Source organism: Ursus americanus, chromosome 18, assembly GCF_024610735.1.
Source record: "Ursus americanus isolate L20-20 chromosome 18, mUrsAme1.1.p, whole genome shotgun sequence".
In the NCBI taxonomy this organism is placed as follows: Eukaryota; Metazoa; Chordata; class Mammalia; order Carnivora; family Ursidae; genus Ursus; species Ursus americanus.
This window is the reverse complement of record NC_142144.1, coordinates 32,442,717-32,457,281: the sequence shown is the minus strand read 5'-3', so window position 1 is coordinate 32,457,281 and position 14,565 is coordinate 32,442,717. Positions and strand designations below refer to the sequence as shown.

General features: G+C 50.6%; 1 protein-coding gene across 4 annotated transcripts in view; it reads left to right on the top strand.

Moving 5' to 3' along the window:
- TMOD1 (tropomodulin 1) overlaps positions 1–14,565 on the top strand; it is an 84,249-nt gene that overhangs the window by 39,433 nt on the left and 30,251 nt on the right. For 3 of the 4 annotated variants that reach the window (XM_087869537.1, XM_045780520.2, XM_045780519.2), the window contains exons 3-4: positions 1,589–1,745; positions 8,565–8,684. In XM_087869537.1, the coding sequence (XP_087725663.1) occupies positions 1,589–1,745; positions 8,565–8,684 (277 nt within the window). The remainder of the gene's footprint in view (positions 1–1,588; positions 1,746–8,564; positions 8,685–14,565) is intronic. The other variant, XM_045780521.2, reaches the window with a different exon arrangement.

Here is a 14,565-nt window from a genome sequence, read left to right as displayed (position 1 = left end):
CCATGGAAGCGTGTCTCACCTGTGGGCCTCACCCATCCCACGTGTCATGGTGGACAACACCTGAGGACCGCTGCTTCAGGGAAACTGGGGTGTCTGTGGCATCACTTACATTCCTGATGCTCACCCCCAAATCAGCCATGGCTTGATTTTCTACCTACTGGCCGTCGTCTCGTAACATGACCCAACTCTCAAACGTCTTTGCTGACTCAGGGCCCGGGGCCATTTGCACCCAGGGCTCCGAGGGGAGCAGCGCTGCTGTGGTAAACGGCGGTAAAATATCTTGTGAAAAATCATACTGCGGCTAAGCAGCGGTATTATCCTCCTCAGCTTTCGCTCTCAGTGGCCAGGCCCACAGCTATCTTCGTATATGTGATACCATCCCCTCTCACAGGAGGCTTTCCAAAGGATCCAGACTGTGTGGGGGTGGCCGAAGCTAGGCATTTTGATGGTACAGAGACTGGAGGTGGGAAGGCTCTCTAGGTGAGCCGGTTTGGGGGTGTGGCAAGAAGTGGGGTGAGATTCTGCTCCCCTCTGCCTTCTGGGTATCCTCCACTACATCCCTGCGTGAAAGGCGGTGGGGAGAGAGCAATGATTGTAAGTGAAGACTGCCCTCCTCCCCCGCATCTGAAGAAGGACCCTGGTTTTTGTTCTAGATCTGTCCCTGAAACTCCTTGGGCAAATCTTTCCTTGTTCTGGGCCTCAGTTTCCTCTGGAAGGGAAGGTGTGTGCACTAGACAATCTCTAAACATCTTTGCAACCATAAACTTCTTTGAATCTCTAAGGCACGGGGGCGGGGCTGAGGTAAGGGAACTCTATATGACTCAAATCTACCCTGATTCTAGTCTGCTTTAGTAGCAAGCCCACACCTAGAAGCCTAACCATGTTTGAAGAAGGAACACGATGATTGGCTGATGCTATCTTTCTTGAGACACCCATCTCCAAGGGCGACGCTCAAAATATTTAACAGCCAGAGTGGCACGCGCATGGCCTGGCAGGAGGGTGGAAAGCCGCTGGGACGGCTGTCCAGGGCTGCAGCCTGAAAGCACGCCTTACCCACCCCACAGCTCTGCTGAGCCTTTCCCGCTTGGTTATTGGGTCTGTCACTTCTTGCCTGATTCTGCACTCAGGGCCCTAACTCAAGGCCCTTGGGTTGCTTCTCGCCCCAGCCACCGTATGTGCAATAGCTATAATTACCGTCCTGCATCCAAATGCCAAGTGAATCGTATTCATGCTCACAGGTGCTCTGGGGGTTCCCCTGTATGCCAAGCCCTGTGTTAGCTGCCTCCTCACCCCTTGCCTTCAGAAGCATTGAGGGCTTAGAGACTCTAGAAGAGTCTGAGTCCTAGCCTAGCTGTACCCCTCATCTGCTGGGTGACCTTGGACAAGTCCCTGCCCCTCCCGGGTGTCAGATTCCTCACGTGTAAATGAGCGACCTAGATTGATTTGATGGGCTCTGAAGTCCCATCGGTCAAAGATGAATGTCGGGAGAAACGCAAGTCTGCAGCAGCTGACCACTCTCTTTCTCTTTCTCTTGTTCTCTCTCTCTCTCCCTCTCTCTGTGTCACCGGCCCCACAACCTCCACTGTAGAACGCACTGCTACCTGCAGGCCTGAGGCAGAAGGATCAGACCACCAAGGCGCCCACGGGCCCCTTTAAAAGGGAAGAGCTCTTGGATCACTTGGAAAAGCAAGCAAAGGAGTTTAAAGACCGAGAAGATCTGGTCCCCTACACAGGGGAAAAGCGAGGTACTGCATATGTTGCTCTTATGAATACGTCACTCCCCATGTATCGTCGAGTGCCACCTGTAGGCCAGGCCCTGTGCTGAGCCGTATGTGACTGGGCCTCCTTACCCTCGTGCCTGCCTGGCTCAAATTCACAAACCCAACACCAAAGGCCTCAATGCGTGACGTAGATAATAGCGAAGTTTTGGGTAAACTAAGGAAAGCATGATACGTTCCCAGACCATCAAAACTTTCCTCTAATCCCCTTTAGCCAGGGTGTCCTGATTATTTTTCATACAAACGTAGACGCCTTTGAAAACGAAAGCAGAAACTATTAACCATGACATCAGGACATAAGGCCTGCACAGGGTCCGTCCTGCACAAACCGGGAACAAGATCACCGACCTCTGCCCTCACTGTCCGTGCTCTTTCCCCGTGTTCCTTCCTCTGGCAGCTACATCCCCTCCTTCATCTGTCCTTCTAAGACTCTCTGTCCCAGCCTAAGGCAAGCCATCTAGAAGACTAGAGAACAGAGAGGCACTCCCTGGCTGTTCAACCCTTCCAGGACTCGCCCTTGCACTCCAAACTGTTCTGCCGTCCTCGTGGATTGTGTTTGCCCTCACTCACCCCACTGCTGCCCCACAGGCCTCCTTCTGTTCTTCACACAGTCCAAGCTCTTTTCTACCTCAGGACCTTTGCACATATTCCCTCTGCCTGGACCACTGTTCCTGCTGTCTGGCTCTATGCTGTCTTCATGGCTGGCTCTTCCTCCCCTATAAGAGGCTTCATGGTTAGAAACACAGCCTGGATTTAGATGTACCCTGGCTGCTGTCCTGTCATTACCACTTACTAGCTGTGTGAGCTTGAGTACATTTTTCAGTCTGCTGTGCCTCCGTTTCCTCCTCTGTGAAATGGGGCTGAGGAAGATAATATTACCAGCCTCATGAGGTTGTTATGAGGATTGAGTTAAGATATATAACAGGCACTTAGCTGGGCGCCTGGCCCGTAGCGAATGCTAGGTAAGTACTAGCTATTATTATCCATTTGGTCTCAACTGTACTGTCTCCTCTTTCAGAGGAGCCTTTCCCGTCCACTCTGTTTAGGACACGCAGTCCCTTCAGCTCCCCCTGGGCTCTTCTCCATCTCAGGGGCCTGCATATGTGTCCTTCAGAGCAATTTCCCCTTTATCATGTTCTCCTTATGTATCTCTCGTGTCGCCCACTGGCTGTAAGCCCTGTGAGGGCAGGGACTCAGGCCGGTTCTGCTCACGCAGCACCCCAGCACCCAGCACAGGGCCTGGTATACAGTAGGGCTCACAGAGAGTTGTTGAGTGAATGAGTTAAATTAAGTTAAATTAAGTGAATCTCGTGGGCTGCTTCCTTACAGTGTAAGCCCTACCAGTACAAGGACCAGATCTGTCTGGCTCATCATTTCATCTACACCTAATACGTACTAGCACGTAGTAGGCACCCAGTAAGCATTTGTTGAATGAAAGCATTAATTCTAATCAATGAATTCATTGAGTAATTGTTTATTTGCAGTCTCTTTCATTCTCCCCACCCCCAAGATTAGAAACATGGTGAGCCCAGAGTCCAGGTCTGTGGCGCTTATCTCTGTATCCCTGTCATGTGATAATCAAATGAAAAAGCAACAGAGGTAGCCTCATGGGGGGGGGGGGGAGTTTGAGCCATCACAAACCCTGGGCTCGGAGCTCAGGGCAGATTTTACAGAAAACTGGGAAGTTCAAGGAAGCCCAAGGGGCATCTGGATTACAGAACGTCAGGAGGATTGTGTGGTCTGAGGCGTCCTGGCGGGGCTGGTGCAGGGGAAGGAGGCCTTGACCATAAGGGCCAGGTGTGCCCAGGTGTGCCCGGCTGAGAATGCGGGCACGAGAGGTTTTTAAGTAAGGCACCTGTGCACAAGGAGTGATTTCTGTGCAGCAGATAAACATAGTATCTCTGGATTTCATGCGGCCTTAATGGGGCCTCCCATTGTCCCACCTGCACATTTGAAAAACGGGGACACCAAGAGTCAGGAGCATACCTGGGTGGACTGCGGGTGAGTCATTGCTGGCATCCGTGGCCCCATGTACCCGCCGCCCTGTGAGGGAAGAAGCTGGAGATCGGGGGTGAGGGCTGGGGAAGGGAATCTGGGCGGTACACAGACCAACCCTGCTGCCCCTCCGTGGAATGCCGCCCTGGCGTGGAGCCAGGAACAGTGCTCCAGGCTCCCGGAGCCTGGCGGCCTTCATGAAAAACCACGCTGACCCAAGGAGGGTAGCTAGAATTTATTGTTTCCATACAGTGACACGCCTAGGAGACTTACCATCACCACCGCCACCAGCCTCCTCATCATGAAGTATTCACGTGATGATTGTTGGAGTCCGTACAGTTTGAATGGGGGGGGGGGGTCTCATCAGAGAGCTGGGGAAGGACACCTTCCGGCTTGAACAGGCAGACTCAGGGCCATGGTGTCCAGTCCTCACTGAGCGTTTATTTACCCAGTGCTGGGCCTAAAACTAGCCAAAGTTGAGGGGAAAGAGCACCCCAGTCTCCATAAGACCAAACAGAATGCGGTGGAACCATGAACTGGCACAAAGTCCTGAGGAATCTGGACTTTCACTCACTCTCACTCAAGTGGGGGCATCAGAATAAAGCTTCATGAAGAATATTTTTAATGCAGAATTATATTGAATTCTCCATGCAGAATTAGATTTGACTGGACGTGCTGAGGGAAAAAGGAAAATAAGAGAGATTTAATCAAGATAAAAGTTTAACTTTCCTTCACTTAGCTGCAAGGTTAGGCATTCTGGGCTGGTAGGGCATCCTCCGTGACATTAGCAATCAATACGTTTTCCAGTTTTTCATTGTGCCACCCCTGCAATATGTCCTTGTCCTCATGGTCCATCTGGCTGCTGAAGCTCCTGTCATCACATCCACATTCCAACCGGTAAGATGAAGGAAGGATAGAAATCCAAAGCCCCTCTTGTGTCTTTGAGCCACTGCCCCTGCTGGAGGCACCTGCCACAGGGGTGTAAGAAACCACAGGTCTGACACATTTATTGAAGGGCCAACCTACTCATTGCATCAGTCATTTTTACAGCAGATTTTCTTTTTAACCATTTTGTTTTCTTTGCATGTTTTGCCCTTTTCCAGTTTCACCAGCTCTGAGCTCCCATCCTCACCCCCCTTCAGGTGATTCTCAATCAATAGCCAAAGTGAACAGGGTTTTTGTTTTGTTTTAATTGAGGTAAACGGTAAAATTCACATAACATAAAATTAACCATTGTAAAGTGAACAATTCAGTGGCATTTAGTGCATCCGCAGTGCTGTGCACCCCCCACCTGTATATAGATTCAAAACATTTTCCTCACTCCAAAATAAAACCCTCTGCCCCATAAGCAGTTACTCCCCAGTCCCTGCTGCCCCAGCCCCTGGCAACCACCAGTCTGTTTCTATGGCTTTACTCATTCTATTTCCTATGAATTAAATCATATTCTATGTGACTTTGTGTATCTGGCTTCTTCCACTTAGCATATTGTTCTTGAGACCCACTCCTTCCCTTGTATGACTGAACAATATTACGGAATTTGTTTACCCACTCATCTGCTGAGGAACATTTTGGTTTGTTTCCACTTTTTGGCTCTTGTGACTAGTGTTACTATGAACACTCCTGTACAGGTATTTGTTTGAGTACCTGTTTTCAAGTCTTCGGGGTTTATACCCAGGAGTGGAATTACTGGATCACATGGTAATTCCGTGTTTGCACCATTTTACAGAGCCACGGTTTCTCCAGATCCTTGCCAACATTTGTTATTCTCCATTTCCATTTTTATCGTAGCCGTCCTCATGGGTGTGAAGTGGCATCTCATCGTGGTCTTGACCCGCATTTCCCTAATGACCAAGGATAGTGAGCATCTTTGCAGGTGCTTATTGGCCATATGTATATCCTCTCCACAGAAATATCTTTAAGCTCTTTGTCCGTTGTTAATTGGGTTGTTTTACTTTTTGTTATTGAGTTGTGAAATTTTTGTATATATTCTGGATACTGGACCCAATCAGATATGTGATTTCAGTATGTTGTCTTTTCACTTTCTTGATAATGTCCTTTGAGGAGCAAGGGTGTTAAATTTGGATAAAATCCAATTGGTCTATTTTTTTTCTTTTGTTGTCATAACTAAGAATATGTTACCAAATCTAAAGTCATGAAGATTTATGTGTAGGTTTTCTTTTAAGAGTTTTATGGTTTTAACTATTATATGTAAGTCATTGATCAATTTTCAGTTCATTTTTTGGTCTATGGTGTGAGATAGGGGTGCAGTTTCATCCTTTACATATGGATGTCCAGTCCCAGCACTTTTTTTTTTAAGATGTATTTAATTGTTTTAGAGAGAGAGAGTAAGTGAAAGAGTGTGGTAGGGAGGGGCAGAAGGAGAGGATGTGAGAATCTCAAGCAGACTCCACGCTGAGTGTGGAGCCTGACACGGGGCTCAATCTCAGGATGCTGAGATCACGACCTGAGCAGAAACCAAGAGTCAGATGCTCAATTGACTGAGCCACCCAGGCACCCCCCCCCCAGCACCACTTCTTGAAGAAACTAGTCTTTCCCTCATTGAATGGTCTTGGCACCCTTGTCAAAAATCAGTTTTCCATTATGGGTTTATTTCTGGATGCTCAATCCTTTCCCATTGTCAATATGTCCATCCTTGTCCGTGCCACACTGTTTAAATTTATAGTAAATTTTGACATCAGGAAGTCTGAGCCCTCCAAGTTTGTTCCCTTCAAGATGGTTTTGCCTTTTTGGGACCTGTTGTGATTCTTTATTAATTTGAGAAATGGCTTTTCTGTTTTTGCCAAAAAAAAAAAAAAGCCATTGGAATTTTGATAAGAGTTGCCTTGAATCTGGAGATTGCTTTGGGCAGTATTGCCATCTTAATATTGTCTTCCAGTCCATAAACTTGGGATTATTTTTCTGTTCATTTAGGTTTTCTTTAATTTCTTTTGGCGATGTTTCCTAGTCCTTCTGCTCCTCAGTTAAATTCATCCCTAAGCATTTTCTTCTTCTTTTTTTTTTTAAGATTTTTTATTTATTTATTTGACACAGAGAGAGACAGCCAGCGAGAGAGAGAACACAAGCAGGGGGAGTGGGAGAGGAAGAAGCAGGCTCCCAGCAGAGGAGCCTGATGTGGGGCTCGATCCCAGAATGCTGGGATCACGCCCTGAGCCGAAGGCAGACACTTAACCGCTGTGCCACCCAGGCGCCCCTAGCATTTTCTTCTTCTGAATGCTATTGCAGGTGCAATTATTGTGCTAATTTTCCCTTCAGATCACTCATCACTGTGCAGAAACACCCCAATTTGTGCACATTGATCTCGTACTCTGTAACTTACTCCGAACAGTGCTTCTCGGTCCTAACGGCATTTTGTTGAATCTTTTTTTTTTTTTAAGATTTTATTTATTTATTTATCGGAGAGAGAGAGAGAGAGCACAAGCAAGGCGAGCAGCAGGCAGAGGGAGAAGCAGGCTCCCTGCTGAGCAAGGAACCTGATAGAGGACTCGATGCCAGGACCCTGGGATCATGACCTGAGCCAAGGGCAGCCACTTAACCGACTGAGCCCCCCAGGCGTCCCATTTTGTTGACTCTTCAGGGTTTTCTGCATATTAGATCACATCAGCTACAAACAGATTATGTTACTTCTTCCTTTCCAGTCGGATACCTTTTTTTTTTTTCTTGTCCATGTGTTCTGACGGGAACTTTCAGTGCAACATTGAACAGCCACGGTGAAGGCAGGCATCTTTGTCTCATAGCTGATCTTCGGGGCATGTGTTCTCCCTCTGTCAGGTCCCAGCTCATAGGCCATCATCTCAGTGAGACCTTCCTTGACCACCCTACCCAAAAAAAGCAGTGCTCGCCTCGACCGGACTGCAGCCTGGCACCTCCTAGTCTTTCGCTCTGCTTTATTTTCCTCCGCGATGCCTCATACCACGTGATACCTTTGCGTGATTGTTTACTGTCTGTCTCCCTTCACTAAGTCATAAATTGTTCAGTGCTGCCCCCCTGGCCCCTAGAAAGGTGCTGGCACTTAGCAAGCACTCAGTAGATACCTAGTGCACGAATGAATGAATGAATGAATGAAATTTTCATACATGGAATTAAAATGTTCATGCTCTTTTATAGACTTGCTTTTTCTCACATTAGGTCTTGGGCATATCCTGCTTCAGAAGCAGACATCTCCATCATCCTTTATAATAATGGCAGGAACCCCATTGTATAGATATCCTGTGATTTTTTTCAACAACCGCCTATTGGTGGCCCATGCAGTGACCGTCCTTTTGTGCCTCTTTGCTCCCTTGTCCAGTCATGAGTCTGACACTTTAAAAATATAATGTCCCAGGAGGCAAGGATACATTTTTGCTCCCTATTCTTTTAATAATCTGAGAGTATTTTGTTTATTTTATTTAGAAATGTTTCTAAATTTTTCTCTCATATCCAGAGCCTCGGTGAGGGTATTCCAGAGCCTGACATTCGGTAACATTTTTCTTTTGTGGCTCTGGCCTACCTGCAGGTTGTTCTGATTGACAACCCGTGTTTTTCATAGCTAGCAATCTAGTTTGGCCAAGGTTGAAAGTCCTTCTTTTCAAATGTGAGAGGTGTTCTCTTGGAGAGCTTTGATTTTTGTTCTTTGGGAAAGTTTGGCATGGGGTGGCCAGAGGGAGAAACCTGAAGCCTGCGAGTCTGAGCACTGAGGAACCCACAGGGTCCTGGGACAGCCCACCTGGGGCCGTCACCAGAGACGGCCCCAGAGTAGCTGTGTGCTCTGTAACGGGCCCTCATGTTTTGCAGGGAAAGTCTGGGTCCCCAAGCAGAAGCCAATGGATCCCGTGCTGGAAAGTGTGACCCTGGAGCCAGAGCTGGAGGAAGCGCTGGCAAATGCCTCAGATGCGGAACTCTGTGACATCGCCGGTAAGAGGCTTTCCAGAAGCTTCCGCATGTCTTCCAGAAGGGCTTGACCTGCCTTTGCAGGGAGTCTTGGATGGTTTATTGCAGCATGAACACATTCGCTGTTTCTAAAAAGGACCAGAGGAGACCACGAATATTAAGACAAAAACCCAGTATCGAAAACCATAGTGAGGAAAATAGAAATAAAACCACCCAATCCTACCACTCTACAGAGCCACCTGTTGTTGCCATGAGAGCCCATCCCAGAGAGATGTGGGAGCAACCCAGGGAGGGCCGGCATAGGTCCTCTCCCAGCCACTGCGTCAAACCCTGCCCAACCACCTGAGAAGAGAGAACAGAGGGGGGGAAGGCAGAGGGTGTGGGCAGCTCAGGTTTGAGAGGCTCATGAAGGGCTGGAGCAAAGCCATTTCACTGTACAACCTTGCAAGGCTCAGAGATCCAAGCTTTGAGGAGCTCGCCCCTTCATCTCATGTTTGCACAACGTTATCCATCTCAAAATTGTGTCCATACAACCTTCACAACCAGCCCTTAAGCTCCAGACGGTGGCCTGATATTCAGAACCCTTTGCCACCCCTGTCTCCTTATTACGATCTGGTCCCTGCCTGTGTGCCCTGAGTTCCAGCCCCGCCGAGGGTTGGGCTCAGGCTGCCGCACGCCCCGCACACCCAATGCGGTCGTGCTCCCTGGCCTGGAGCGTGGGAGGTGGTCTTTTCAGTCTGCGGACTTGGGAGCTACTAACCACCCAGCCCAGATCAGGACAGGAGTGCGGATAGGGTAAGAAGAGACTCGGGGCAAGCGGGAACAGGAGAGAAAAGATAGAGTCAGCTGTGACTGTCCACCTGTGACACTGAGGTTGGGGGAGGAGTCAGGAAGGTTCCAGATTTCTGGCTCCAGGACTAAGTGGATGGTGGTGCCGTTAATGAAGATGGGTGTGTTGGTCTGCTCGGGCTGCCGTACAAAATACCACGGGTTGGACGGCTGAAACAACAGAAGCTTGTTTTCTCACGGTTCTGAAGACTAAAAGTCCAAGATGTTGGCAGGTTTGGTTTTTGCTGAGCCCTCTCTCCTTGACTTGCAGATGACCACAGCTCACTGTGTCCCTATGTGCAGGTGTCCCTGGTGCGCCCTTATGTGTCCTAATGTCTTCTTATAAAGACGCCCGGCGGGTTGGATTAGAGCCCACCTTAACAGTCTTCTTAAAACTTACCTCTTTTAAGACCTTATCTCCAAATACAGCTGCAAATTCTGAAGTTCTGGAGTAAAGACTTCAACTTGTGAATTTTTGAGGGACACATTTCAGGCCGTAACAGTGGGAAATGAGCAGTTTTAGGGGAAGGACTGAGTTCTTTGTGGGATCTTTGAAGTTTGAGGTGCCTGCGGGCCACGCAGGAGGGGACTGCTGGACTTGCAAGTCTTCAGGAATGCAGAGAGATCTGTGGTGTCGTTAGCATTGTCAAGCTCCAGGCCGAAAGCATGACCCTCAGGTGGGTGCCTGGGGCTCTGGCGGCAAATGCCCTGCCCAGTGGAGAAGACTTTAAGAGATGAGGAGTGGAAATGGGGTGAAGCTACTCACGATGGGGACCAGGAAGCCACACATGGCCTGGGAACCAAAACCAAGTCAAGACAGAACCTAATGCAAGAGCTGGGAAGGCAGAATGAGGGCTCAGGGCTGGCGGGGAGACCCAGGGCTACGTGAGGCCAGAGGCCAAGTGAGGCCACAGGGCTAGGGGACTCGGCGGGCTGCAGCTGTCTTCTGCCTCCTCACAGCCTCCGGCTTCTTGTGGGTGCTGTGCATGAGTCCTGGTGGCATTTGTGCTGGGACGCGGGAAGGGGGTGGCTCTCGTCTGTAGCGGAACCATGAGGGGAGGGACAGTGAGAAGACTCGTATGATCCCGGTGGGCCTGGGGGCCAAAGCCAGGTTGCAGGGACCCAGGGAGTGCGTGATGGGGAGAGCCGATGTATAGATTCTGAGTCAAACCACTCGTTCCCAGAGCATTCAGGAAAGAACAGTGGTTTACGGGGAGTCAGAGCAGAGAGAGAAAGGCTTTCGTTTTCACCCCGAGTACAGAAGCAATGAGTATTTCTCCCAGATGGAAACGGAAAGCCTACCTCGGGAACTTCACTGGTTTGCTTTGCGGTTCAAGATTTGGCTTACTAAAAGCCACAAAAATCATATTCGAGTCCTCATGATGCTCACGTATTTCCAGCAAACCATCTCCGTGGTTGGGGGTCCGCCTGACTTCCCGCCAACCCGTGCAGCAGGGAGGTGGCTGGGTGACACCGTGGCCCAGCACCCCCACACTGACTCACCCTGGGGCTGTTTTTATCGCGGCCCCTCTCCTCTGATCCCCGGCCGTGATGTCACTGCCCTCATTAGGCAGCTCAGAGGGATTATCGAATGACTCCACTGTCAGAACCGCCAGTTCCTATGCCAAAATAGAACTGCAATATCGCGCTAAGTTTCTGTGTTGATTTCTGGAAACGATTTCCCTTTATTTTTGTTGGCGTGGCTAATTATTATTATCTGTTCAGGACACCATACCCTTCCGTTGTCCGGAGAGGAGAGGGGCAGCTGTAAGCCAACACCCGTGTCAGCCGGCTAACCTTGGGTGCCTGTCGCTGTGTGTCAGCCCTTTGAAAGGTGGCAGGGGCTCTGGGGAAGGAGGGATGGAATATTTGTTGACCGCCACGGTACGGCCAGTGCTGTGGGAGTCACTTCTAGTACCTTGCTGCATTTCTTGACCGCAGCAATCCTAAGAAGTAAGTTTTACTGTTGTGCCTGTTTGACGGATGGAGGAAGGAGGCATGGTGACATTAAACGCCTTGCCCATGGGGCCTGAACCCAGGCAGCTCCCTCGAGGGCACACTGCTCCACCTAGAGCGCTGGCCACCCCAACCCAAGTGAAGCCCTCTTCTGAGGGGAGGTGGACACAGAGTGTGGGCAAGACAGGGCGCACCGCCAAGCCCCATGGAGCCAGCTGGGGGGAGGGTGGGGCCACATTAGGAAAGCCTCTGTATGTCACAGGAAGGCATTGACCCCTTAGGGTCAGTGGGGCCGAGGGGAGCGTTGGGAGAGGCCGGATGAAAGCGAAGGTTTAGGCAGAAAGGTGGTGGTGTTCGGAGGGTGGGGGGATGTAGGAGGCAGGCCCAGGTAAGACCAAGGGCTCAGGTGGAGTTGGGGACTGTGTCTGAGGTGCAGTTGTGCCCAGCACTGGACCTGAGGCCGAGAGGCCAAGATGTCAGAAGGACGCCAGGCCTGAGGAGCCAGAAGACAGCTGGGGGCAGGGGGGCGGGGGCGGGGGCTGCAGGGAGAGCTGCTTTGCCAGGGGACTATTCAAAGACATCACAGGAGGTAGAGGTGGGACCCTGTGTGAGTGTCTGGCGTGGCAAGCTGGGGGTTCAGATCCCTTCTCAAGGCTAGGGTTGCTGGAGCCATGGGTGTGGATGTCTCAGCAGAGAAAGAACAGTAAGGAGAGGAGGGCAGAGGGTCTGCGGGCCATCTCTAGTCTTCGGGACACGGCTCCCAGGCAGAGCTTCCCAGTAACTTAGTTTTTGTCCCCTCGTTCACACACTCAGCAGCCATTTATCCAGCGTCTTGCCCTGTGTGCCCGGCTCTGGTTGAGCCCCGGTGAGAGAAGCACACGGAGACAGCTGGCTCTTGCCCTTGCAGAGCTGACATTCAGCAAACACTTGGGCCAATAAGAAGTGAGAAATGAGAGTGAGTGTCGCACAGAGAAAGGACAGGGTGCCAGAAGGGGGCTTGGTTAGGTGCTGGGGCAGGGGGGAGATGAAGGCAGAGGCTGAAGCTAAACCACCAGGAAGAAGAGCAGGGGTGAACTGGGGGGAGTGGGGGAGACGTGTCCCGGGGGGGACACAGCAGGAGAGAGGCTCTGAGCCCCTCTGAGTGGCTTGCTCAGTACTCATGCAGCAGGCTTGACATTCGTCAGCGATAGGAAGATGTCGAGCGACACCCAGCAGATGTGTGGCCAGCAGACTCCCGTGTGGCCCAGGGAAGACAAAGCGTTGGACTCCTGTTTGCTCATTTGTTCTCTGGTCTGTGCACCATTCGTGCACGCGCTCATTCACATGTGGAGTCGCGTGCATCGTCAAGCTACTGTGTGCCCGTTGCGTCAGATCTAGGCTCTGCCTTGGGGGACCCGGGGTGTGAGGAGGAAGGCAGACCAGAGCGTATAAATTTCAACGTGAGAAGTGTGACCTCAGGGTAAGGAGCAGAATGCACAGGCCCTGACAGTGCTGAGTTCTTGGCTTGCAGCCTTGGGTGGTAACGCAGAGGCCGCTGGGCGTCCACTGCAAGCGCTTGGCCTTCTCAGTGCCTCCCCTCCCTAGTCAGAGATGTGATCCTGGCTCACCTTTAGGGACCCTTCAGCGGGAGCAGGACCCAAAAGGGAATTGGGGGGAAGAGAGTCTTCCTTTAGAAGGGCTAGTCCCCAGGCCACCCCCACGGGCAGTTGGCACCCCCAGCTCTTATGACTCTCAGAGACAGTCTTGGCCCCCCCATCCCCAGCTTCTGGGGTCCTGTCACATCCTTAGGCACTGGTTTTCCTCATATTCTGCCGGGGTCAGGGCGTGGCTGTTCTAGCAGCGGTTTGACCGCACCGCAGTCCTGGGCCGAAGCTGGCTTCTCCCACCTGTTTCTGTGATGCAGGAAAACACCTTCCTGCTGTCTGCCCAGAGCGGCCAAGCCATTGGCAGCTGGAGAGGCCCGGGATGTGTGCTGCGATCTTGCATCCTAAGTGGAATTACAAACTGAGTGAAGCCTGCCAAGGCAGAAGAGGAAAGAGAACTCGATGTTCTTTTTCAGAGTTCAAAAATAGTCCTTTTTGAGTTTTGAGGAAGATCTGGTCTTTTCAAAAAAAAATCATGTTCCCCAGTGCTAAATTCAGCCTCGCCAATATCTACAAAGAATGAAGCAGCGGGAGATGTTGATGTGCTATTTTCCTCCATCGTTCACTTCCGGTGACGTGAGTGCAAAACCAAGCAAGGGGAGAGTCATGATTTGGTGCCTAAGGTGGGCCGAGGGATCAGAGCCCCCAAGCATTCCGCTCAGCAATGGAGATTTTGCTTGGTGCCCCCTCCCACCGCAAGGCCTTCCCCTCTCCTCTGCCCCTCCCTTCCTTGGGCCCTTCCCTCCCTCCCTCCTCTTTCCCTCCTCCCTCCCTCCTCCCTTCCCTTTCCTTCCGTCCTTCCTTGAACCCTAACTTCCTCTGAACTGCAAATAATTTCATTTCCTCTGAGGACTGCTATTGACATGTATATTGCCTCCTAGAATAGGCGTGTTGTCTGTTCTTAGAATTCTGACATGGAGGGGACATTTTAGAACTTCGGAACTACTAATGACCTAGTTTGCGGAGGAGTGGATGGGACTACTCACTTTGAAGCCAGGAGGGTCCTCACTGAGCAGGTTTTACAAACCATTTCCCTCTTGAGCCTGCTGGAACACCGGAGCACCTGTTCTGGATGCTTGTTGTAAAAATCAAACAGGATAAAAGGATGAGATGTCCTACGCAACTAATGAATCATTGAACGCTCCATCAAAAACTAATGATGTACTATATGCTGGCTAACTGAACATACTTTTTAAAAAAAGATAAGATGTTGTGTGACTCTTCGGTGCTATGTGAGGGTAAGAGATTGGCATTCAAACATACTCCCCTTTATAGGTGAGAAGACTGAGGCCCAAAAAAGTGGAAGTGTCCCGGACAAGGTTGCCCAGCAAATTGGTGCCAAAGCCCAGCATGGAGCCCAGATCTCTCTCCTCTGTCCCCAGGCACTTCCTTGTGACCTCCCTGCCCCCCTTTCTGGACCATTACAGGAAGCTGGCATGGAGCACAGAATGCATTTTCCATCTCGCCCCTCTCTGTAC